Source organism: Panthera onca, chromosome A1 (genome assembly GCF_046562875.1).
Source record: "Panthera onca isolate mPanOnc1 chromosome A1, mPanOnc1 haplotype 2, whole genome shotgun sequence".
Lineage (NCBI taxonomy): Eukaryota > Metazoa > Chordata > Mammalia > Carnivora > Felidae > Panthera > Panthera onca.
Window position 1 is genome coordinate 34,480,813 of NC_138339.1, and position 21,684 is coordinate 34,502,496.

General features: G+C 38.7%; 1 protein-coding gene and 1 pseudogene across 8 annotated transcripts in view; both read left to right on the forward strand.

Moving 5' to 3' along the window:
- GHR (growth hormone receptor) overlaps positions 1 to 19,364 on the forward strand; it is a 269,285-nt gene extending 249,921 nt beyond the window's left edge. For all 8 annotated transcript variants that reach the window (XM_060634531.3, XM_060634530.3, XM_060634536.3 and 5 more), the window contains 4 exons: positions 7,581 to 7,746; positions 10,912 to 11,002; positions 15,948 to 16,017; positions 16,349 to 19,364. In XM_060634531.3, coding sequence (XP_060490514.3) covers positions 7,581 to 7,746; positions 10,912 to 11,002; positions 15,948 to 16,017; positions 16,349 to 17,326 — 1,305 coding nt within the window. In that variant the 3' untranslated portion in view covers positions 17,327 to 19,364. The remainder of the gene's footprint in view (positions 1 to 7,580; positions 7,747 to 10,911; positions 11,003 to 15,947; positions 16,018 to 16,348) is intronic.
- LOC145715615 (large ribosomal subunit protein eL39-like) lies at positions 1,023 to 6,405 on the forward strand (annotated as a pseudogene).
- Positions 19,365 to 21,684: the final 2,320 nt, after the last annotated feature.

A 21,684-nucleotide genomic window follows, 5' to 3' on the forward strand; every position in this document is an offset into this window, starting at 1 on the left:
CAACACCTCTCTCATTTATCATTGGACTTCCTTTTGACTTAATGCCACATGCCCGTGCTGTATACTCCATATTTTCGTATTTGAGGAAAACGGATATGATCAGTAAAATATCATCTTGGAATTCTGTCCCACAGCAGGTGCCGACAGGGAGCTTATACAGAAGCCTATGGAAAGGAAGGAAAACTTCCCCAGTCGTCCTCAGTGTCCAGTTTAACATTAGAACAAAATCGTGTACTCTAGCACTTAAGCTGTCTTTGGGGATGTGGCTAAACATGAGAAGAGTTATGATCGAGGCCAATAGTGAGCTATGGCTAAATATTCTCCCATGATTTTAGTCGCTACTGCTCACAAGACCGCCATTAAATTAAGTGCTTAAGTGACTCCAGGAGGGAAACAGAGGAAGGGAATTTGTCCCCTAGAGGTTTCAGAAGGATGTTTTGCTCCATACCTCAGGGGAGAATCAAGCTGAGAAGTTTTTGTGTAGGCAAGCAGCATGGATGTGGTTGACCTCTGAACTCCTTACCTCCTTGACAAATTCATGGGAACTGGGCGCTTAGATAAATTCCACATGGCACACAACAAGAAGAAAAACAGGATTATCTTGCTGCTCCCTGTATAACTAATTCTAAATCAGTCTAACCATAGCCAAGCCCTGGCCAAGCCCAGTGGGTTCTGGCCAGTCATCAGGTCGTGCCCAGTGCCCTGACAGATTCACTCCCAAAATTTTGAGACACCAGGCCTGTCCATTCCATGTTCTGCTGAAAAAGAAGCCAATTTTGTCATTAAAGTTCATTTTGGAGCGGCTGTGAACAGTTAAATACTGGACTTTGCGGTACAGTTTCCAGAATCGTTTTAATTTAGGTATCTGTTCCACTAACTTGGTGCAAAAATCCCTGGTTGGATGCAGAGTCAAATAAGACTTTCTAAATTCAGGTTTCGGTCAAACATTTATTCCACAGCCAATGAAAGGACTACCCCACACTAGGCACTGCACTGCGTACTCCAGAGCAGAGGTTCTCTGAGTGTGAACTCTGAACCCCCGAGGGGTCCTGAGAGCCTGGCAGGGAATCCACAAGGTCAAGACTGTTTTCCTACTCATACTAAAATGCTATCGCCTTTTTTCACCATGTTGAGATTTGCGGCAATGGTACAAAAGCAATGGCGGCAAACCCACTGTCACCTGAGGAAAAATCAAGGCGGTCATTGCAAACCGCACTGGCAGGGTCACCATGCGCTCACAGTCAATGAGAGCGGAGAGCCAGCTTCACTGAGCAATGTCCTTGATGCAGCTGCATGTTTTATTTACTTTATTAAATCTCAACCTTTGACAACATAGCTTTTTTAAAAAATTTTTTAATATTTTATTTATTTTTGAGAAAGAGAGACAGAATACGAGCAGGGGAGAGGCAGAGAAAGAGAGAGAGAAAGACACAGAAGCCGAAGCAGGCTCCAGGCTCTGAGCTGTCAGCACAGAGCCCAATGCAGGGTTTGAACTCACAAACCGCAAGATCATGACCTGAGCCGAAGATGACACTCGACCGATTGAGCCACCCCAGCGCCCCTGATGACATAGCTTTTTAATATTCTGGATGACACATGCCAAGGACACATAGCATATGTCTGCTGTACACTGAGTCCCCCACGGTTGTCTTAATAAAGCCAAGTTGCCAGCCGGATCAGCTGCTTTTCGCGTGGAACGCCATTTTTGCTTGAAAGAACAACTGATAACCCCATAGATGGTTTCTCATAGCGGCATTGGCAAGTATTTGGCAAACGTTTCTTGGAAAAGAATGAAGTGTGCTTATCAGTTCAAGAAAAACAATGGACGGTAGTTACCAATGATATTTGAACCTTCAAAGGAAAATCAGAGTTTTGGGAAACTTGCCTCTGCAGCAGTGAGCCTGGTAGCTTTCCCAATCTTTGAAGATTTTCCTGATGCAATGGTGATATTAGCCAAAGTGATTTTTTTATATTGTATAATAAAATGTGTGAACATTTAGAAAATTTGCATAACTCAGTGCACGAGTATTTTCCAAATGCCAAATACATTAAGTAACCAAAATCATGCATGGGGAGATGATCCATTCAAAGTGCTAGATGGAAAGGTGTATTTTCATGTAGTAAGGTAGGCAAGATTCATTGATAGTTTCAGATTCCACATTGCAACTAACCTTTAAGGAATTACCATGTGTTATTTCCTAGTTGCAGTCCTATCTGACTGCATTCATGTAACATCCCCCAAGCAGATCTTATGCCTCTGGTATTTGATGCGTCTCATCCATTCTTCACACTGGAGCCAGAGTGACCATTCTAAAACACTCTCTCGCTTAACATTCTTTTAATAAAAACTCAAAAAATGCACATATTAAAATCCACTTTTTACTTGTATGATTCTGTGAGTTTTGAAAAATCCATAGAGCTTTGTTGCTACCACCAGAATCAGGATACAGAACAACTTATCATAACCTTCAAAAAATTTCCTCATGCTGTCCCTTTGAAGTCAAATCCTCCCAAAACCCTAATCCTTGGCAACTACTGATCTGCTCATCTCTGTAGTTTTGCCTTTTCCGGGAAGTCATACAAATGGAATGATACAATAAGTAACCTTTGGATTCTGGCTTCTTTCACTCCTCGTAATGCATATGAGATTCATTCATATTGCTGAGTGTAACATTCCTTTTTATTGCTGGGAGTATTTCAGTGTACTATAAAACTGGTCATGTTCACTTTATTTCACATGATGGTTGTGAGTATTTAAAAAAAATCCATTTGGTGGAAGCTAGTTGAAAAATAGAAAGTTCCAGATTAATGTCAACACATGAGGGCACTTAGCACAGTGGTTCTGCCCGGACCTCATTTCTGTGTTCCACACTTGTACATCCAAATGCCTCCTGAACATATCCACTGGCATGCCTCATTAGCATCTCAAAAAAACAGCATGTTCAAACTTCCTCCTATCTCCCCAGTTTCCCCCCTCAGTAAATGACAACATGTCGATAAAGTTGTTCAAATTTAAACCAGAATATTATTCTGACATCTATCTGTATCTTAATCTTATTCCTTATATCCAAATAATTACCAATTCCTATTGATTCATGCTCAAGTTATATCATGAACTGGTGTTATTATCAGCTCCTGTGTATTACTCTTTGCCCACTCCTTCCCCCACACTAAATCACTTTCCATGGCTCAGAGTGATCTTTGCAAAATCCATAGATTTCTTTATTAAATAACAAGATTTCTTAGATGTCTATCCATAGACATGTCTGTAAGTGAATATTTTGCTACTTTCTTTATCCAACAGAAGGTCACAATTACTCTGAACTATCCCCAGTATTGATTTTTCTGCAGGCAATCATATTTAATACCGTAGGCTAAGATGTGCCAATGGGCACTTTTTCAAAATTAACATTTCTTAGAAACTTAAAAAAAAAAACTACCACTTGTTGAGTTTTGGTATTAGTGTTAAAGAAGAAAATCCACATGGACTGGCTGACTCAGTCGACGACTCTTGATCTCAGGGATGTAAGTTTAAGCCCCACATTGGGTATGCAGATTACTTTAAAATATTTTAAAAAGAATATCCACGTTATCTGAAAAGGCTATTAAAATATCCCTCCTTTTCCTCACTATATGTCTGTGTGAGACCAGATTTTATTCATGTACTTCAACCAAGACAACACATCAGATTTAATGCAAATGTAATACAGAAGCAGATGTAGCTCCTTTTCTCCGCCATCATGGTGTGCAGTTCACTGTTCCTCGCCACGTCTTCTCACAAAACTTTCAGCATCAAGTGATCCCTAGCCAAGAAACAAAAGCAGAATCATCCCATTCCCCGGTGGATTCAGATGAAAACTGGTAATAAAATCAAGTACAACTCCAAGAGGAGGCATTGGAGAAAAACCACGCTGGGTCTATAAGGGATTGCACATGAGATGATACACATATTTATGTTGCATGAAGGTCATGTGTTCCTATCCTATTACTCTGTAAACATCACCACTACCTGAACAATAGACATGCTTTATCAAGGGAATGATTTTTCTCTGTTACTATGCTTCTGCACCAGTAGATTGGTTGGTAATATATGAGACCTTTTGTTTGGAAAAAATATATATATAGAAGTGGATGTAAAAATACCACCATCTTGTATTAAGAAATCCATTAAAGAGATTTTGCAAAAATGTAAAACAAAGTCATTCTTCTCACTATAATTCTGTTGTCTTGCAAAGTATAACTTTTATAAAAATCAATTTAATACCATTTTTAAAATTTCTCAGTTTCAATTTCTAATACAGTAAATAGCAATAGGCATAACCCAAGTAAACCAAAACCTTTAGGATTCTCAGTAATTTTTAGGAGTATAAAGGAGTCCTGAAACAAAAAGGTTGACTATCTAGAAAAAGCAAAGGTGTGAATCCAAACATTAGCATTCTTAGATTTACGAATCATAGTTTCAACCCTGAAAGCCCAGTGCATATAGTTGTGTATCAGCTGATGCACAGATATGAAACTCACACCCTGAGGAAGGTGCATGGGAGCTTGGGACTCAGTCAATTGACCATTCAGGGCTGCATCCCAGCTTGGCTTTGTTTCACTTTTAATTGCATCTCTGCTCAATCTCGTAAGATAGTCCAAAGGGGTCAGTTAACTTTTACTTCACTTACCTTTTATAAGTGAAGTTATATACTCGTGGTATTTTTTTACAAGGGTCTCAGAGTTGTCATGAACACCAAGGGTTTTCATGACTGAGTGGGTGACTCAGTTAAGCATCTGACTCTTGTTTTCTGCTCTGCAGGTTATGATATCACAGTTCATGGGATTGAGCCCCGCATCAGGCTCTCGGCTGACAGCATGGAGCCTGCTTGGGATTCTCTCTCTCTCCCTCTCTCTCTCTCTCTGCCCCTCCCCCACTCTCTCTTTCTCTCTCTCAAGATAAATAAATGTTTAAAAAAATTGACCTCTGCTAAAGAAACACACCATCTAATTGGTTATGAGCACAAATGCCATAACCATAAAAACAAGTGAGGTTTGGAAGTGCCTGGGTGGCTCAGTCGGTTAAGGGACCGACTTTGGCTCAGGTCATGGTCTTGTGGTCTGTGGGTTCAAGCCCCGTGTCGGGCTCTGTGCTGACAGCTCAGAGCCTGAAGCCTGCTTCGGATTCTGTGTTTCCCCCTCTCCTGGTCCCCCCCGCTAGTGCTTTATCTCTCTCTCTCTCTCAAAAATAAATATTAAAATATTTAAAAAAAAACAAGTGAGGTTTGTAAGGTGGAGAGGAGGGTGGAAGCTAGTGTTTGCTGCTTATATCAGGAATTCAGGTTGCCAATGACAATATTGAATTTTGCCTTTTTTTAAAACCAAATACGTTTTGAATATGAAAGTAATAGTCATGACCATGTAGTTGTTTGCAATTTGTTTACCTGCCAGATCAAGTTAAGAATGTATGGGTTTTTTGGGGTGCCTGGGTGGCTCAGTCAATTGAACGTCAGGCTCTGGGTTTCCACTCGGGTCATAATCCCAGTGTCAGGGGATGGAGCCCCGTGTCAGCCTCCACGCTGAGCGTGGAGCCTGCTTAAGATTCTCTCTGTCTCTCCCTCTGCCCCTCTCCCCTGCTTGCTCTCCCACTCTCAAATAAATAAAATTAAAAAAAGGAATTTATGGGGGTTTTTTTAAGACTTAATGTGTGGCATAGAATTATCCACAGTTATATGGGCCTTCTCTTGAGCACCCACTGTGTACCTGGTATTGAACTGGGCTTTGGAAATGCAAAGGTAATGAAGACCTTGTTTGCTCCAGGGAATCTGCAGTGTAATAGAGAAATATAAGCAGTGAAATATAAGAAGTAATATCTTCTTAATACTGATTATCTGTCAGGATGGAATAGGAAAAAGGGCCAAGAAAGACTTCCTAGGATATCAGCAATACTTCCATTGAGGATGGGCAGAGTGTAGGCCCTCCCTCAAAGGCAGGTGGCAGGGTTCAGTGCAGACTGTGGGAGCCAGATCGAGTGGGGTGTGGCTTCTTTAGAGGGTTGGGAGAAGATAAAGAGAGGACCATCGGTCAAATCACTGACGGCCTCTTTTTAGTTTTGTTATTAGCGAAATCTATACTCTAATAATATTAGTTACAATAACAGAAATTAGGGCTTCAAAACTAGACACATACAGTTTAAAAAATATTTAAGGAAACCAATAAGGTAAGTTTAAAATTCAGAAGCCTGCCTTTAAAGATGCACTTTAGGTGGGGAGCCCTGGGTGGCTCAGTCGGTTGAGCGTCCAACTTCGACTCAGGTCATGATCTCACCCTCATGGGTTCTAGCCCCGCGTCAGGCTCTGTGCTGACAGCCCAGAGCCTGGAGCCTACTTCGGAGTCTGTGTCTCCCTCTCTCTCTGCCCCTCCCCCACTCGCACTCTGTCTCTCTCTCAAAATAAATAAACATAATAAAAAAATTTTTTAAATAAATAAATAAAAATGCACTTTAGGCATGCAAATATATCATATATTAAAAAGCTTCAAAAAAGATACAAACTAACCATCCCATGTACACATGGGGAAAAAATAGAGACTTTGTGAGTAGAAACTTACTGAGGTGAAAGGAAATTTATTGTAGAAGCTGCAGGCCCAGCCTCTGACTTAATAAGACAAATTATGAGAATCTTTTTAATGGAAAAATCCATGCTGTTGAAAATGTAAGTGTTCCTAATTTTCTATAAATGATAACAAGGTGTTCTATCTGAAAACACATGAAAAGCACATATTGAATATCTGCTTTGAGAATTTAACTTGAAGGAAAACACCATTATTACTTGGGTCTATTTCTTTGGTGGCCTTATGTCTTAAAAGTCTAATAGCCTTATTACCCTTCCCCAGGAAGGTAAAAGAAGGGTTGTGGGACCTTGATTTTTGTTACCAAGGACTCTAGCGGCATGTCTTTGCAAATTTTGAATAGCAAACCATTTGAAGTACTTTTAAGCCTTCTAGAAGAAGCAGAACAGGTATGTAGTTGCTTCTAACAGAATAATTTAGACAACTGTGATTTTTCTAGGACCATTGCCAGTTCTGTGATCTTATGAGTGACTACCCAGAATTTCCAAAGAACAAACTCTGTGTGTGTGTGTGTGTGTGTGTGTGTGTGTTTGACTATAATTTGTTTTGGTGTAGAAATAATGTTGGGTTTTTTTTTTCTGTTCCTACGTCTTCATGCAAAACTGTAATATCCCAAAGGGTAGAAAACATATCCGTAGTTTTCTTTATAGTTCCACCATTCTCCATAGTAATTCTATTATGCTTTGATTGTATAGAATATCTGACAGCTTAGTACAAAGATGGAGCTGCAATTCTATAAACAAGCCTATTATTTCTTTGGGTTTATTCCAAAATAGCTTGGAGAACTGTGATCCATGTAACAAAATGTTTCTTAACAAAGTTATTTGCTTTGATCTTCCTTTAAGTGGCAAACTCCCCCTGTGCTATTTCACAGAATTCATTTTGAGTACAGATGCAGAAACACTTTATAGAGTTTATTGCATTGAGTTGTTGTCTCACTAACCAGTAAGTTTTATATTTTGTCTTGAAAGATGGACCCTGTATTGTCAACATCAGTTCCAGTTTATTCACTGAGACTAGATAAAGAATATGAAGTGCGTGTGAGATCCAGACAACGAAACTCTGAAAAATATGGCGAGTTCAGTGAGGTGCTCTATGTAACACTTCCTCAAATGAGCCCATTTGCATGTGAAGAAGGTAAAAGATTTAAAATGGCAGCCAACGTGGCTTTTGTCAATGTCGTAACGTTGTTCAGATCACGATCCATTAGCTTCAAATGTCAGAGTGAGAGACCTCAAGTTCACAGTCTATAACAGATATTATTCATTACAGAAGGGGAAGGAGAACTTAGTTTTTTAATTATTTAATTCAGGAAATGTCCTGGGGGAGGTGTAAGTTAAAGAGGAGAAGATGTACTAACATATTAATGGGGGATATCTCTGGATATCAGAATTTCAGATGATTCTTTTATTTATATGTTTCCATACTTCTAAAATTTTCTATGAGTTTGTTTTGCATTTATAATCAGAAAAAAATGTTTTTCAAATACATAGTGAATACTGTATCTATATGGATGGATGGATATGTGGCATCTAAAAGCCTACTATTGTGTCAGCATAGGTTGTCAATGGCAGCTGCTTAGTGGTTTTAGGAAGCTTAGGTATGGTTTTCACCGGGAGAAAGCCTTAATAAGTAGCATGCTAGTTATGTGCAAGGACAACATGGAACATTTGAAGATCTTATATAAGAAAAATACAAAGATAATGCAAGTTCAAAGAAATGAGATCTATGAATTCAAAATAAAAGAATTAAAACTTTTGATACATAAAGAAGTCTGCCTAATAATGAACAATAAGTATATAATCACTCCCACATGGGAATTAGCTATAGTGCATCCACAATTAAACACAGAGGGTTCACAGGGCTTTGTATGAGGATGTGAAGTTTGTTAATGAAGCAATCACAAGCAATAGAGAAATTAAATTTATATTTTTGCATTGATGGTACAAGTAAAATCCATGATACTAAATAGCGCTTAAATGAAAATGCCTGTAGCACTGTTTTTTTTCTAAGTTCTAGTTAACAGGTTTATTATTTTGTATAATATTTGATATAATGAAATTCTGGTTTAGAAAGTAAATTTGCAACACACCCTTTAAGCTTATTGTGATGCCATTTAATTCAGTTAGCATAGATTTCTTTAACTGATTTTTCCTTCCAAAAAAATGTTTTCCTTAAAAAAAAACCTGAAGTTCTAGCTTTGTTGTGTTCCTGAATACATACAGGAACTGTCATTGATACTCTGGCATTGATACAAAGTTACAGATACCACAAGATATAAAATGGTATTCTCTCCTCCATTAATTCTTTATACTATACATAATATCTCCTTTGGAGATTTTAATAACTGAATAAGAAAATAAAAATAAGAAAGGAACATTACAGCATAAAATCTTACTTTTAATAAAGCAACATTAAGGTAAACTCCACCTGCCTTTTTTGTGTAAAGTGGATAACCTTGATGAGGATGTGGAAAAAAGGGAACCTTCCTGCACTGTTAGTGAGAAAGTAAATTGGAGCAGCCACTATGGAAAACAGTATGGAATATTAAAAATAGAGTATTAAAGTATGGAGTATTAAAAATAGAAATACCATACAATCTAGTAACTCTACTATTGGGTATTTATACAACAAAAATGAAAACACTAATTCAAGTGCGTATATATATATATATATATATATCCCCATGTTCATTGCAACATTATTTGCATCAGCCAAGATATAGAAGTAACCTAAATGTCCCTCAATAGGTGAATGGATAAAAAGATGTGATTTATACACACACACACACACACACACACACACACACACACACACACAGTGGAATATTATTTGGCCATAACAAGAATGAACTCTTGCTATTCACAACATAGATGAAGCTAAAGGGTATAATTCTAAGTGACAAATACCCTGTGATTTCACTTATATGTGTGATCTAAAAAAAAAAAAAAAAAAAAAAAAAAAAGAACAACAACAAAGCAAGATGGAAACAGACTCATAAAAACGGAAAGCAAACTGGTCGTTGCTAGATGGGAGAGCACAGGGAGGATGGGTGAAATAGGTAAAGGGGATTAAGCGATACAGACTTGCAGTTATAAAATAAATAATCACAGGGATGAAAAGTACAGGATAGGGAATGTAGTCAGGATAGGGAATGTAATAGCATTGTATGGTGACAGGTGGTAACGACAGTTATCATGGTGAGAACTGAGTAATGTTTGGAACTGTTGAATCACTATGTTGTACACTTGAAGCCAAAATAAGATTGTATGTCAACTATATTTCAATTAAAAAGTGGGTAACCTCTTGGTAAGTGGTAAGAACACTGGGGACCTACTGCAAGCAGCTGGTAGGCACTTGGTCTTAAGAAATGAGATGGAAGTGGGGCACCTGGGTGGCTCAGTCGGTTAAGTGTCCAACTTTTGATCCTGGCTCAGGTCACAGTCTCATGGTTCATGAGATCAGGCCCCACTTCGGGCTCTGAACTGACAGCACAAAGCCTGCCTGGGATTCTCTCTCCCTCTCTCTGCCCCTCCCCTGCTGGCATGCATTTGTTCTCGCTTGCTCTCTCAAAATAAATAATAAACTTTGGGGAAAAAAGGTTAAAAAAAGAAAAAATTTTTAATTTTCAAAAAGAAATGAAACAGAAGTTTTACAAACAGATTCCCCCAAGTCTGTTAACACATATACTATAATCTGAAAATGGGAGCCCCAGTAGTGATCTTCTATCACAGGATATGTTTTAAGCTGTAAAATATATGGTCTTCATGTCTAAGAAGTTTCAGTCATGATTCAAAAATAGAAACTCTGCCTCCATCTTTTTGATATATCCTCAGTCTGGAGGATTAAAAAAAAATATTACCACACTTAAAAAAAAAAAAAAAGAAAAAAAGAAAGAACCAAGTGGACATTATTTAGGTAAAGTAGTATGTTAACAAACAGCACTTTTTTCTAGAGCTGAAGCCACTAATGATGCACCCTCAACACATAAGGTGCTTAATTAAAGGGGTTGCTGCAGGGTTTTTTTTAATGCAAACATGGATTGTGCTTAAATTGTTTGCTGTTTCTTCATTTCGATTTTTTTTTCATATGTGAAAGGATTTGAAGCAGTGGACAGAAATGTTCTTGGAAAAGAAAATACTCCATATCATTGCATTCTGTTTTAGTGATTAGCAGAAAAAATCGGTGACTTTACTAGATGAATACAAATTAAGAAATCTTTTTATGTGAAAAAGGAAAGTGAAATGTAAACTTCAACTATTCCTAACCCTATGAGTGAGATGCTATTCTTGTGTGTTTCAGATTTCCAGTTTCCATGGTTCTTAATTACTATCTTTGGAATATTTGGGCTAGCGATGATACTATTTTTATTCATATTTTCTAAACAGCAAAGGTAGGTGGGAAATGGTCTAATAGTTAGATGTTTTTTCCAGTGTTTAGATTTCCATATGTGTTTCCATTTGTTACTTGATATTTTCTTTTGCAAATCATGAGTGAAAAATTTAATTAATGCAGTAAAATATTATCCCTAGTTATACATTTACCACGTTGTTGTGTTCATCATAGAGAATTCACAGGTGTCTTTTCTATCTGGGAAGTTGTATAGGACACAGGACGCTGAGGCTAGCGACTGCACACCTTGTGATATGAACCTCCTTCACAAAATCATTACCTCTGAGCTGCCCCTTGACCTCTTCAGAGTCCTGAACGAGCAGGCCCATCCACTCTAGGATGACAAGGTGGCACAGAACCTTTGGCTGAGTTTGACACAGGCCTAAAATAGAAGCAAATTTAAAAGGCGAACTAAAGCCACCTAGATAATTCAATCTAATATAACCGTTTTAGACTTCGTATGATGGCGATTTCAAGTAAATCTGGGTTTTCTTTAAATCATTAAATTTTATTTCAATGTTACAAATTACCTGAATTTGTAAATACAGCTACAATTCTTTCTAAGTTTGAGGAGATTCTATTCTGTATTGGTGTCAAAGACTTGGTTTCAGCTATTATTCTGCTACTGCTGTTTGATTATCCCCTTAATTTCTCCAGGCTGCATGTTCTCATCAATAATATGAGGACGTTGGATTATAATGAGGTTTAAATGTCCCTTGAGCTGTATGAGCTATCACTCTCTGTTTTTCTCCCTGAAAGAAATTCCATACAGACTGGAAATAGGAATATAGGAAATGTTATTGGTACTGATTGCAAATTTTCTTACTTTTAGAGTACTTTTTTAAGTCCCCTGGGTTAATCCTGCCCCTTCTCCTAGACTAGGGTGACTAACTCTCCCGGTTTTCCTGGGAGTTTGAGCACCAAAAGTCCCGTGTCCTGGGAAACCCCTCAGTTCCAGACAAACCAAGGTGGTTGGCCATATTTCCTAGAACTAAAGACATGTTCTCCAGCTGAAGCCAAGAGACATCTACAAATCAAAATAGGGTCTATGTGAACACATTGCAAAAGCTTTTTAATTAGAGTAGCATCTCCAGTTTCATAATGTAAACCAATGGGAAAGCAGAAGACATTCTGCAGAATTTCATTTTTATCTAACTTTTTAACAGCATTTCTTTTACAAGCATGAGTCTTATAAAGCATGACAATATGGTTTTCATTTGTTGGAGGGAAATAGTAAATGTAAATAAATTTATAGAATTTTAAGCAATTTATATATTTGAATAATGCCAACAACAGAAGAGTCAAATAATTCTGTTGATTAATTTGAATTCATTGATCTATATAGTTGATGGACTAATTTATATATAAGCACAGTAGACATACCCACTATGTATATAAAGTAATTCACTCTTAACATAAGCTGTCAATTTTGAGTCTTTGTGAAGGCCATGTAAATTTGTTATATTGGTTAATTATATTAGCTACCAATATTTCAAAGAAAAAATAATTCTCTCAACAAATAGGATGTTAAAGAAAATATATTAATCTTTCTTTAAAAGAGTTTTCTATGAATAATGAAGCTCTTAACTTCAATGCTTAGTCAGAATTACCAAATTATAAAATTGTTCTGAAATCTTTACTGTACTGTCACATTTCCTGTACTAAATAAGTTCTTTATAGAAAAGAATTAGTTTTGTTCTTTCATTTGCCCATAAAAACCCTTGTCATGGTCTAAATTTCCATGTTCCAAAGAAAGTAGGAAACAGGAGAAAACAGTTGTCAACAGGTGTGGAAAGAACATGAAGTTCTAATGATTAAAATGATCCTCCAGGGGCACCTGGGTGACTCAGTTGGTTGAGTGTCTGACTTCAGCTCAGGCCATGACCTCCTGGTTCGTGGGTTTGAGCCCCGCATCAGGCTCTGTGCTGACAGCTCAGAGCCTGGAGCCTGTTTCAGATTCTGTCTCCATCTCTCGCTGCCCCTTCCCCATTCGCACTCTGTCTCTCTCTGTCTCTCTCTCTCTGTCTCTCTTAAATATAAATAAAACATTAAAAAAATTTTTAAATAAATAAATAAAATGATCCTCCAAAGAATGAGGTTCTTATGTCAGCTTTCCCCAGAATGTTAGGGCTCTAAAGGGCTCAGGTTCTACATTTTGTATGAAGTTTTGAGTCCATGCCACTTTTCCCTTTCCATATTTATAATGTGATTTGGATTTGAATAAAATGATGGCAAAGTCACAAACATAGCTTCAGGCCAGGTTATCTTTACTCTGTATTCAGTCATTCTCACCATACACTCATCCCAGCCTCTGAGCTATTACTAACGGGGAAAGAAACAACTGAATCAGCATCAGACAGGAGTGGCAAACTGGCAATCTGAAAGCCAAGCTCAGCCTGCAGATCTTAATGTTTTGTTATTTTATGTATTTGATTTTGGAGTAAAAATTTTGCTACAAAATGTTTACAAACTAGGGAATTTCCACACAAAAACCCAGATTTCCAGGTCATGTTTAAAATCTGAAAGATCTAGGGGCGCCTGGGTGGCGCAGTCGGTTAAGCGTCCGACTTCAGCCAGGTCACGATCTCGCGGTCCGTGAGTTCGAGCCCCGCGTCAGGCTCTGGGCTGATGGCTCGGAGCCTGGAGCCTGTTTCCGATTCTGTGTCTCCCTCTCTCTCTGCCCCTCCCCCATTCATGCTCTGTCTCTCTCTGTCCCAAAAATAAATAAAAAACGTTGAAAAGAAAATTTAAAAAAAAAAATAAAATCTGAAAGATCTAGTGACATTCAGTTGATATTCCTGCATGGCAACATGTGTTGAAGCAGAGGACCAGCTGTTCCATTTGGGAAGGATATGTGTTCTCTGTGACCATTGGCATCCCTCCCTTTGACATTGCAACAGGCCTGCTTCGTGCATTTCCATCACCTGCTTGAGCGCTATAGGCTGCAGGCTCTGTTACCCTGGCGGGAAGTCAACTACAAGTCCGAGAAAGCTAACATGTGCCTAAATGCATTATACTCTGCAAATCAAGAGGCAAACATAACAAAGTCAAGCATTAGACATTTAGGAATCTTTGTTTCCTGCAATTACAATTGTGTTGCATTTTTCTATGTTTTTGACATTTGAAATATTCATTTAGAGATGTAGGACCAAATAACACAGCAGCATGACAGAAGGCAAAAGGCCTGGGTTTGGGGGTTAAGTACTTTGGATTTGAGCCCCAGCTGTGCCAAGTATTAGTGTATGATTTGAGTACCTTCCTTAAATCTCTAAATCTTTCCACAGATAATATCTGCCTCCCTGGTAGTTATAAGAACAAATAAAATGTTTAGTGTCTGGTTGACAAACTTGTTTTCTAAAGGCCCAGATAGTAAATTTTTAGGCCTCTGGAGCCATGAAATCTTTGTCACAACTACTCAACTCTGCCACCGTGGCATGAAAACAGTCATAATAATATCTAAACTAATGAACATGACTGTGTTTCAATAAAATGTTATTTACAAAAGCAGAGAACAGACCAGATTTGGCCCTCAGACCATCATTTACTAGCCCATAGGTTAGTGTGAAATATATCTTATGGTGTCTGTTTTATCAGAGGCATTCCAAAAAAATGGTAGCAACTATTAATAATTTATATTTTTTCTGTATCTTCTGTTCATCAGTAAAAATCTGTTTTAACACTTGCTCCGCTAAGTAAACCTAGTGGAGGCTACTTACAGCAATTTAAAAAGTGAAATTTGGCTTATTCCTTAGTTAGGTAAAAAGGCAAATGGAAATATTCAGAAGATGGGTTCCCTATTGAATAGACTAGACGATCCATTCACATTAAGTGGAATATCAGCTAATATCCAAAAAGCAGTTTATCATCCCTGCCTAACAGTGGTGCCTCTGACTCTTGTTGTTTTAAAACAATAAATGAACTGACTACAATAGCTAATCTCTGAGCTTTATTCCAGAGCTGCAATGTTAATTTTAAGACACAAATTCTAGTTATGCTATTAACAAAATAGATATATGAGGTATTCAAGTTTATTCAAGAAGTGTTTATTGAGTACCTTCTATGTGCCAGGAATTGTTCTAAGTGCTAGGGATACAATAAACTGCAAGACAGGCAGAAGAGACATTGAAATGAATCATGATCAAGAAATAATTTAAATATTGGGAACAGAAAATTCAAGCACATCATAGAATTGGGTATATAAATCCATATTGATCAGTTAGAGATAGCTCAAGTGTAGCCTTTCCCAACTGAAATGAAGCCTGCAATGACACCTTGGTTGATGAGATCATCTTAGGTAATTTTATGATTAATGTGAGCTGTGTGGTACAAACTTATCTCAATTCATCCCATTTTTGAGGGTGCAAATAATTTTGGCTTCAAGTGAGTCAGCTCTTCTTTCTTTCTTTCTTCTTTCTTCCTTCCTCTTTTCTGCAAACTACTGATGAGATGTACATTAAAATTGCCATCCTTATAGATGAAATGGAAATTGGCTTCAGATAGAGTCAGATTTCTCATTCCCAAATACTGCTGCTGGCCGTCAATAAAGACATAAGGAAAAAAAGATTATGTTTTATTTATTTTTTTAATATATGAAATTTATTGTCAAATTGGTTTCCATACAACACCCAGTGCTCATCCCAAAAGATGCCCTCTTCAATACCCATCACCCACCCTCCCCACCCTCCCACCCCCCATCAACCTATTATGTTTTATTTAAATTGACTTCACATGAGGGCTTTTTGTTGATTTTTGTTGCTTTTTTCTTCTTCTGTAGTTTTTCCTCATCATTTACTGCTTACTATTTTCTTTCTCATACTCCACTTATATGGAGTACCAGAATATTTGGAATAAGTAATAGTTCTATTAATATTTTATTCCTATCTTTTGAAACACGAGAATGTATAACTTTGCAGATACGTCAAACCAAAATTTTATTTGTTTTCAAGGATTAAGATGCTGATTCTTCCCCCAGTTCCAGTTCCAAAGATTAAAGGAATTGATCCAGATCTCCTCAAGGTACTCAATAAATTATCTAAGGCCTAGATAACACTAATTAAATGCCACCTGAAGCGTACTGTCCTATGTTGAGAGCTTTTGCAAGCTATGTGTATCCCATCCCATTTTTAACCCCTCTGGAGAAAAATGTTTCAAAATAATAATGTATCTCTTAAAATTATGAGAATGTCTTATGATGTATTTGAAAGTTCTACACTAATGTGTTTATTATATGGCTTTGTTGCTATCGCTTTTCTTGTGACCATAATTTTAGTCTCTGAATGTTATTTGTGAAAACATTTCATCATTATGAGTTCCTTTTGATAGGTTTCATTTTCTTTCTGTTTCCTAGGAAGGAAAATTAGAAGAGGTGAACACAATCTTAGCCATTCATGACAACTATAAACCTGAATTCTACAACGATGACTCTTGGGTTGAATTCATTGAGCTGGATATTGATGACCCCGATGAAAAGACTGAAGGCTCCGACACAGACAGACTTCTAAGCAATGACCATGAGAAATCACTTAACATCCTTGGAGCAAAGGATGATGACTCTGGACGTACCAGCTGTTATGAACCTGACATTTTGGAGACTGATTTCAATGCCAGTGACATGTGTGATGGTACCTCAGAGGTTGCTCAGCCACAGAGGTTAAAAGGGGAAGTAGATCTCTTGTGCCTTGACCAGAAGAATCAAAATAACTCACCTTCTACTGATGCTACCCCTACCACTCAGCAGCCCAGTGTTATCCTAGCAAAGGAAAACAAACCAAGACCGCTTCTTATTAGTGGAACTGAGTCAACTCATCAAGCTGCCCATACTCAGCTAAGCAATCCGAGTTCACTGGCAAACATCGACTTTTATGCCCAGGTAAGCGACATTACTCCAGCGGGGAGTGTGGTCCTTTCCCCAGGCCAAAAGAATAAGGCAGGGGTATCCCCATGTGACATGCATCCAGAAGCGGTCTCACTCTGCCAAGCAAACTTCATCATGGACAACGCCTACTTCTGCGAGGCAGACGCCAAAAAGTGCATCGCTGTGGCCCCTCACGTCGAGGCTGAATCACGTGTGGAGCCAAGCTTTAACCAGGAAGACATTTACATCACCACAGAAAGCCTTACCACTACCGCTGGCCAGTCTGGGACAGCAGAACGGGCTCCGAGTTCTGAGATGCCTGTCCCAGACTATACCTCCATTCACATAGTACAGTCTCCGCAGGGCCTCGTGCTCAATGCCACAGCCTTGCCCTTGCCCTTGCCTGACAAAGAGTTTCTCTCATCGTGTGGCTACGTGAGCACAGACCAACTGAACAAAATCATGCCGTAGCCTTTCTTTGATTTCCCACAAGCTACATATTGAATGGTGAGGAGCTGGCTAGGGCATGAGTGCTTACACCAAAACAATGTTTAAACTTTTGGGGGGGATGGGGGGAGCGGATTCTAAATGCCTTTTTCCTGAAGTGTTGAAAGATAATATTAAAAAAGAAACAAGAACGCCTGATCGGATAGATATTCCTATTGTGAACTGTAAATATTTTAAAGAATCGTCTCAAAGACTGTTTAGTGGCAGTGATTGTCTTGTTAATGTGGGTGTTAATTTTGTGATACTAAGCATTGAATGGCTGTTTCTAATGTATAGTAAATCATGCTTTTTGAAAAAGCAAAAAATCAGGTGGCTTTTGCAGTTCAGGAAAATTGAATGCAAATCAGAGCACAGGCCAATGTTTTTTAGATAATCCGGAACTAAAATTATAGGTAAGAAGGCAAGAAATAGTTTGGATATGTAAAACATTTATTTTGACATAAAATTTATAAAGGTATTTTTAAGAATTTACACTACAAGCATGGCTATTTTATATTACACTACACGCTGTGTACCGTAGTTCATGCAGACCCATCTGGAGAATGTAGCAACCGCACTCTAAAGCCGGTTTAATGCTTTGGTCGGTCCACCTAAAGAAAAACAAATAAGCAAGTTAGTTTTTTACGCGGCCCTTTTTGTACCTCCCAAAACTCCTTAAGCAATTCTGAAGTGATTGTTGTTACCTGCATTATTGGCACATGCTTGTCTTAATTTAAATTTTTAAAGAAATATTTGTTAATTGAGACAACTTTTAAGATGTATGCACAGGTCTACTCATCGTGAACCAAACCAAAACAAACAAACAAAAGACTCTTCCTTACCCAAAGTTCGGCTCAGGTCAGAGAGCTCCCTACTAAGAGAAGGAGAGGGTATTAGCTGGTCCTTACTGACAGGCTGCTCAGGGGCTATTGTTGCACACGGAGGGAGTGTTTAGGCAGGCAGATCATGAGCGATGGCCCCAGAACCTTTGTAGTGGTATCTCTTCTAACACAATGTGATTCTATTACACAGTGACCTAAGAAGGGAATAAAGTACAAGAAGCATTTTGTAAGTCGAAGCAAATTGAAAATGAAGTTAACCAGATAATGGAACCAAAAGATCAAGAAATATACCCACTATTCATTGTAACAAGAAACAGAAGGAACAAGATTTTCAATCCCCTCAGATAAGTCAAAATGTTCTTAAACCAATGGCGGAAACTTTCTTCCTCACCGAACTCTTTCTAGGGTTTATTTAAAGTAGCAAAGAAGTGTCCTCATTTTTTATTTCCCCTCTGAGTGGATTGGCCTCCAAGAGGGTAGTCAGAAGAGAAAGAAGCGTCCTGAAGTAATGTTGAAATTATCGTTCAACATCATTCTTGGGAGCGTTGGGATTATTCCCCAAAAGGTTTGTCCAAAGAGAAGAATCTCATCTCACTGAAAAATGCTTCTCACTTTAAGTTTTGGTTGTTGTTGTTTTTTTTTGTTTTTTTTTTTTTTTTTTTTTTTTACATTTAATGAAACTTTAAAGTTAGCTTTAACTTAAATAGTATTTGCCATTTAGCTCAGACCTTTTTAGGAAACAGGCTTAATGGTTGGTGATTTTAAATTCCCTCTTTCTTGCGGGAAGGACAGTGAAAAGCTAGAACTGGGTGTTCCAAGTTCAACATGTTACTTTGTAATAGGTGTTTAATAGATCTTTTCTGCTACCTTGCTGCTATAGTTTTCTCTAAGAGCTACATAATTTAGTTTCATATACAATTTCATCCGTGTAGAACCTAATTCAACTTAAAACTGTGTGCTTGGGAAAACTATCTTACTATTTCACCATAGGCTGACAACAATTTCTATAGCCAAAAATAGCTAAATACCTCAATCAGTCTCAGAATGTCATTCTGGTACTTTGCTGGCCACACAAGCCATTATTCACTAGTATGACTAGTTGTGTCCTGCAGTTTATATTTAACTCTCCTCATGTCTGTGGATTTTTTTCCTTCGAAGTTTAATAAATTTATTTTCTTGGACCCGTGGTGGCATGCTTCTATTGTCAAACACCCACATGAAAGGCACCCTACACCAGACCGCATGCTCTTCAGTTCTTCTCATTGGAAGGGGAGCTGAGCACAATCAGTTTAAACACATTGGCAATGGATGTGGAGATTTTTGTTATGTGCTGGCAGCTCCCTCCCTCTCTTTTTGAGGAAGCAGGAGCCCAGCTCAAAATTACTATTCCAGCTTGCCTGGACTATGCCTTCTCCTTGGCTGTAACACCTCGTAGGCAGAGGCTCTTAGAGCCATGTTTTGGATGCAACATAGCATGTGTGACATGAGGAGTCGGGAGAGTGAGGAGAAAGTGGTGCTTGTGTTGCAGGATTTGTTATTTTACCTCCATACCCGGGTTCGTTGTCTCGCCGCTTCGAAGAATGACACAAAATAAAATGAGCAACAGGTAAAAGTTTATTAGAGTCTAAGACCAGAAAGTAGAAATAGTAGCAAAGCTCTCTCTGTAGAGAGGGGACATTCGAAAGTGAATGCCCACGGACGATAGGCAAGGGTCTTTGTTTTAGAAGGTTCTGGTCAGCACCCCTCTCCCTTCCCCCTCGTTCCTTCTCAAGTCCTACCCTTACTGACTGATAACTCTAGGTGCTGGGTTGTCCATTCCTGATTGGCTCAATCATTGTATGAGGGATGGTCTATGGCCATACTGTTCCTTGGGTCTGGGTCATGTGTTTTATGGTCTACTTATGTTTAGTCAGGTCTTTTGTCAAATTCCTGAGGGGAACCCCAGGGAGAGTAGTGGGTGTCTGTTACATTCTTAAGAGGAACCTTAAGCCCAAGGGGCTTTGCTGTGGTCAGACGCTCCCAGCGTTGTTCCTAAATATGTGGTTTTTTCCCCACTCGGAGACCTCAGGTCCTAATCTCTCCCTCTCTGCCTATTTTGTCCTAGCTTTTCCCTCTCATGCTTGAGCGTTGCCTTGAAGCTACACTTCTAGCTGGAGCACGTTGCCCAGGAGGAGGGAAGGCAGGCCTTCTGTCCCACGCACACACTGGCACAAGTCAGTCTGTCACACTAGCTACTTGTCATCATGGGAAGGACATATGTCAGGCCCGCATGGGGATGCCCAGTAGGTAGGTTGTGTCGGAGCCTGAAGGAGCAATAAAGCCATGAAGCGCAGATTCCTCCTCAGGAGACAGGCTCGGGTGGGTTAACTAATAAATCACAGTCTCTTGTACAGGCACCGGGTCCATGAAAAGTGAGGATGGAGTGATGGTGTGAAGCCCACGGAGCAATGATTTATTGCCGCAGCAAGTTGAGTGCAAACCGCCACAACTTTTCGTTACAGCAGAGAGTTTGCGTTCAATCCAGAAATAATTCTCTACCTGCTGCCTCTGCCCTTTGAGCAGCTATTAGCTGAAAGAACTATGGGTGAAGACTCAGGGTTTCCCTACTCCTTCTTTTGCAAATATGGTTTAGAAAATCACGTCTCTTCTGTCACTAAGATATTGGAACACACACTGCCTTAACATTACAAACCAAATAAAACCTCACCACTTTAAGCATGAAATATTTATTTCTTACAGATGCTGTAGAAAACTCAGCCTTGTGGTATTACAGGCTTCTCAGTCTTATGGGGTGCTTCGAGGTATCGGGGGTGAAGGGAAAAGAAGACCTCTTTACTTCCTTGGGTTGAAAGAACACAACCCTTTCTATGACAGAACATTAATGTCCTGTTGAAGATGGCCACACATGTGTTTTTCTGTATTTAATCTTCTCATTGGTTCTACTCAGACCTACTAACACTGAAGTCTGCTCCCGTTACATATTTACACAGTTTTACACTAAAATACTAAATGTACGTGTTCTCTGCTTAGGGTAAGAAATAGGGGGGAAATTGCACATTACTTAAATCCAAATGCTTTAGTTTAGAATCCAAGATCTACACAATTTGCCCAGTCACCTTTGCTAGCTTAATATGTGAAGGCTATGCATGAAAGGTACAGCTTCTGAATGAGAATTTGACCTTTGGTTAAGATTCAAGCTCTGTTCTTTTGGAAATCTAATGAGGGTATTATGCCAACCATATTAACTTAGGCAATTAGCATCTCTCTGTCCTTGACTATTCCTCTTCCTGCACCCGAAAACCTCCCAATTACTAAACCTACCTGTTGGAATTTCCCTGATCCCTCGTGGCCCCACTCAAATGCCTCCTTCTTGCAGTCCCCAGTTCCCGTCACATTAAGTGATCATTCCCCTCTTGAAACCATTTTTAATGGCGTTTATAATACTCTGGTTGTTAGCTCCCCTAACAACCATGTAAGATGGGTGGTGTACCAACATATATC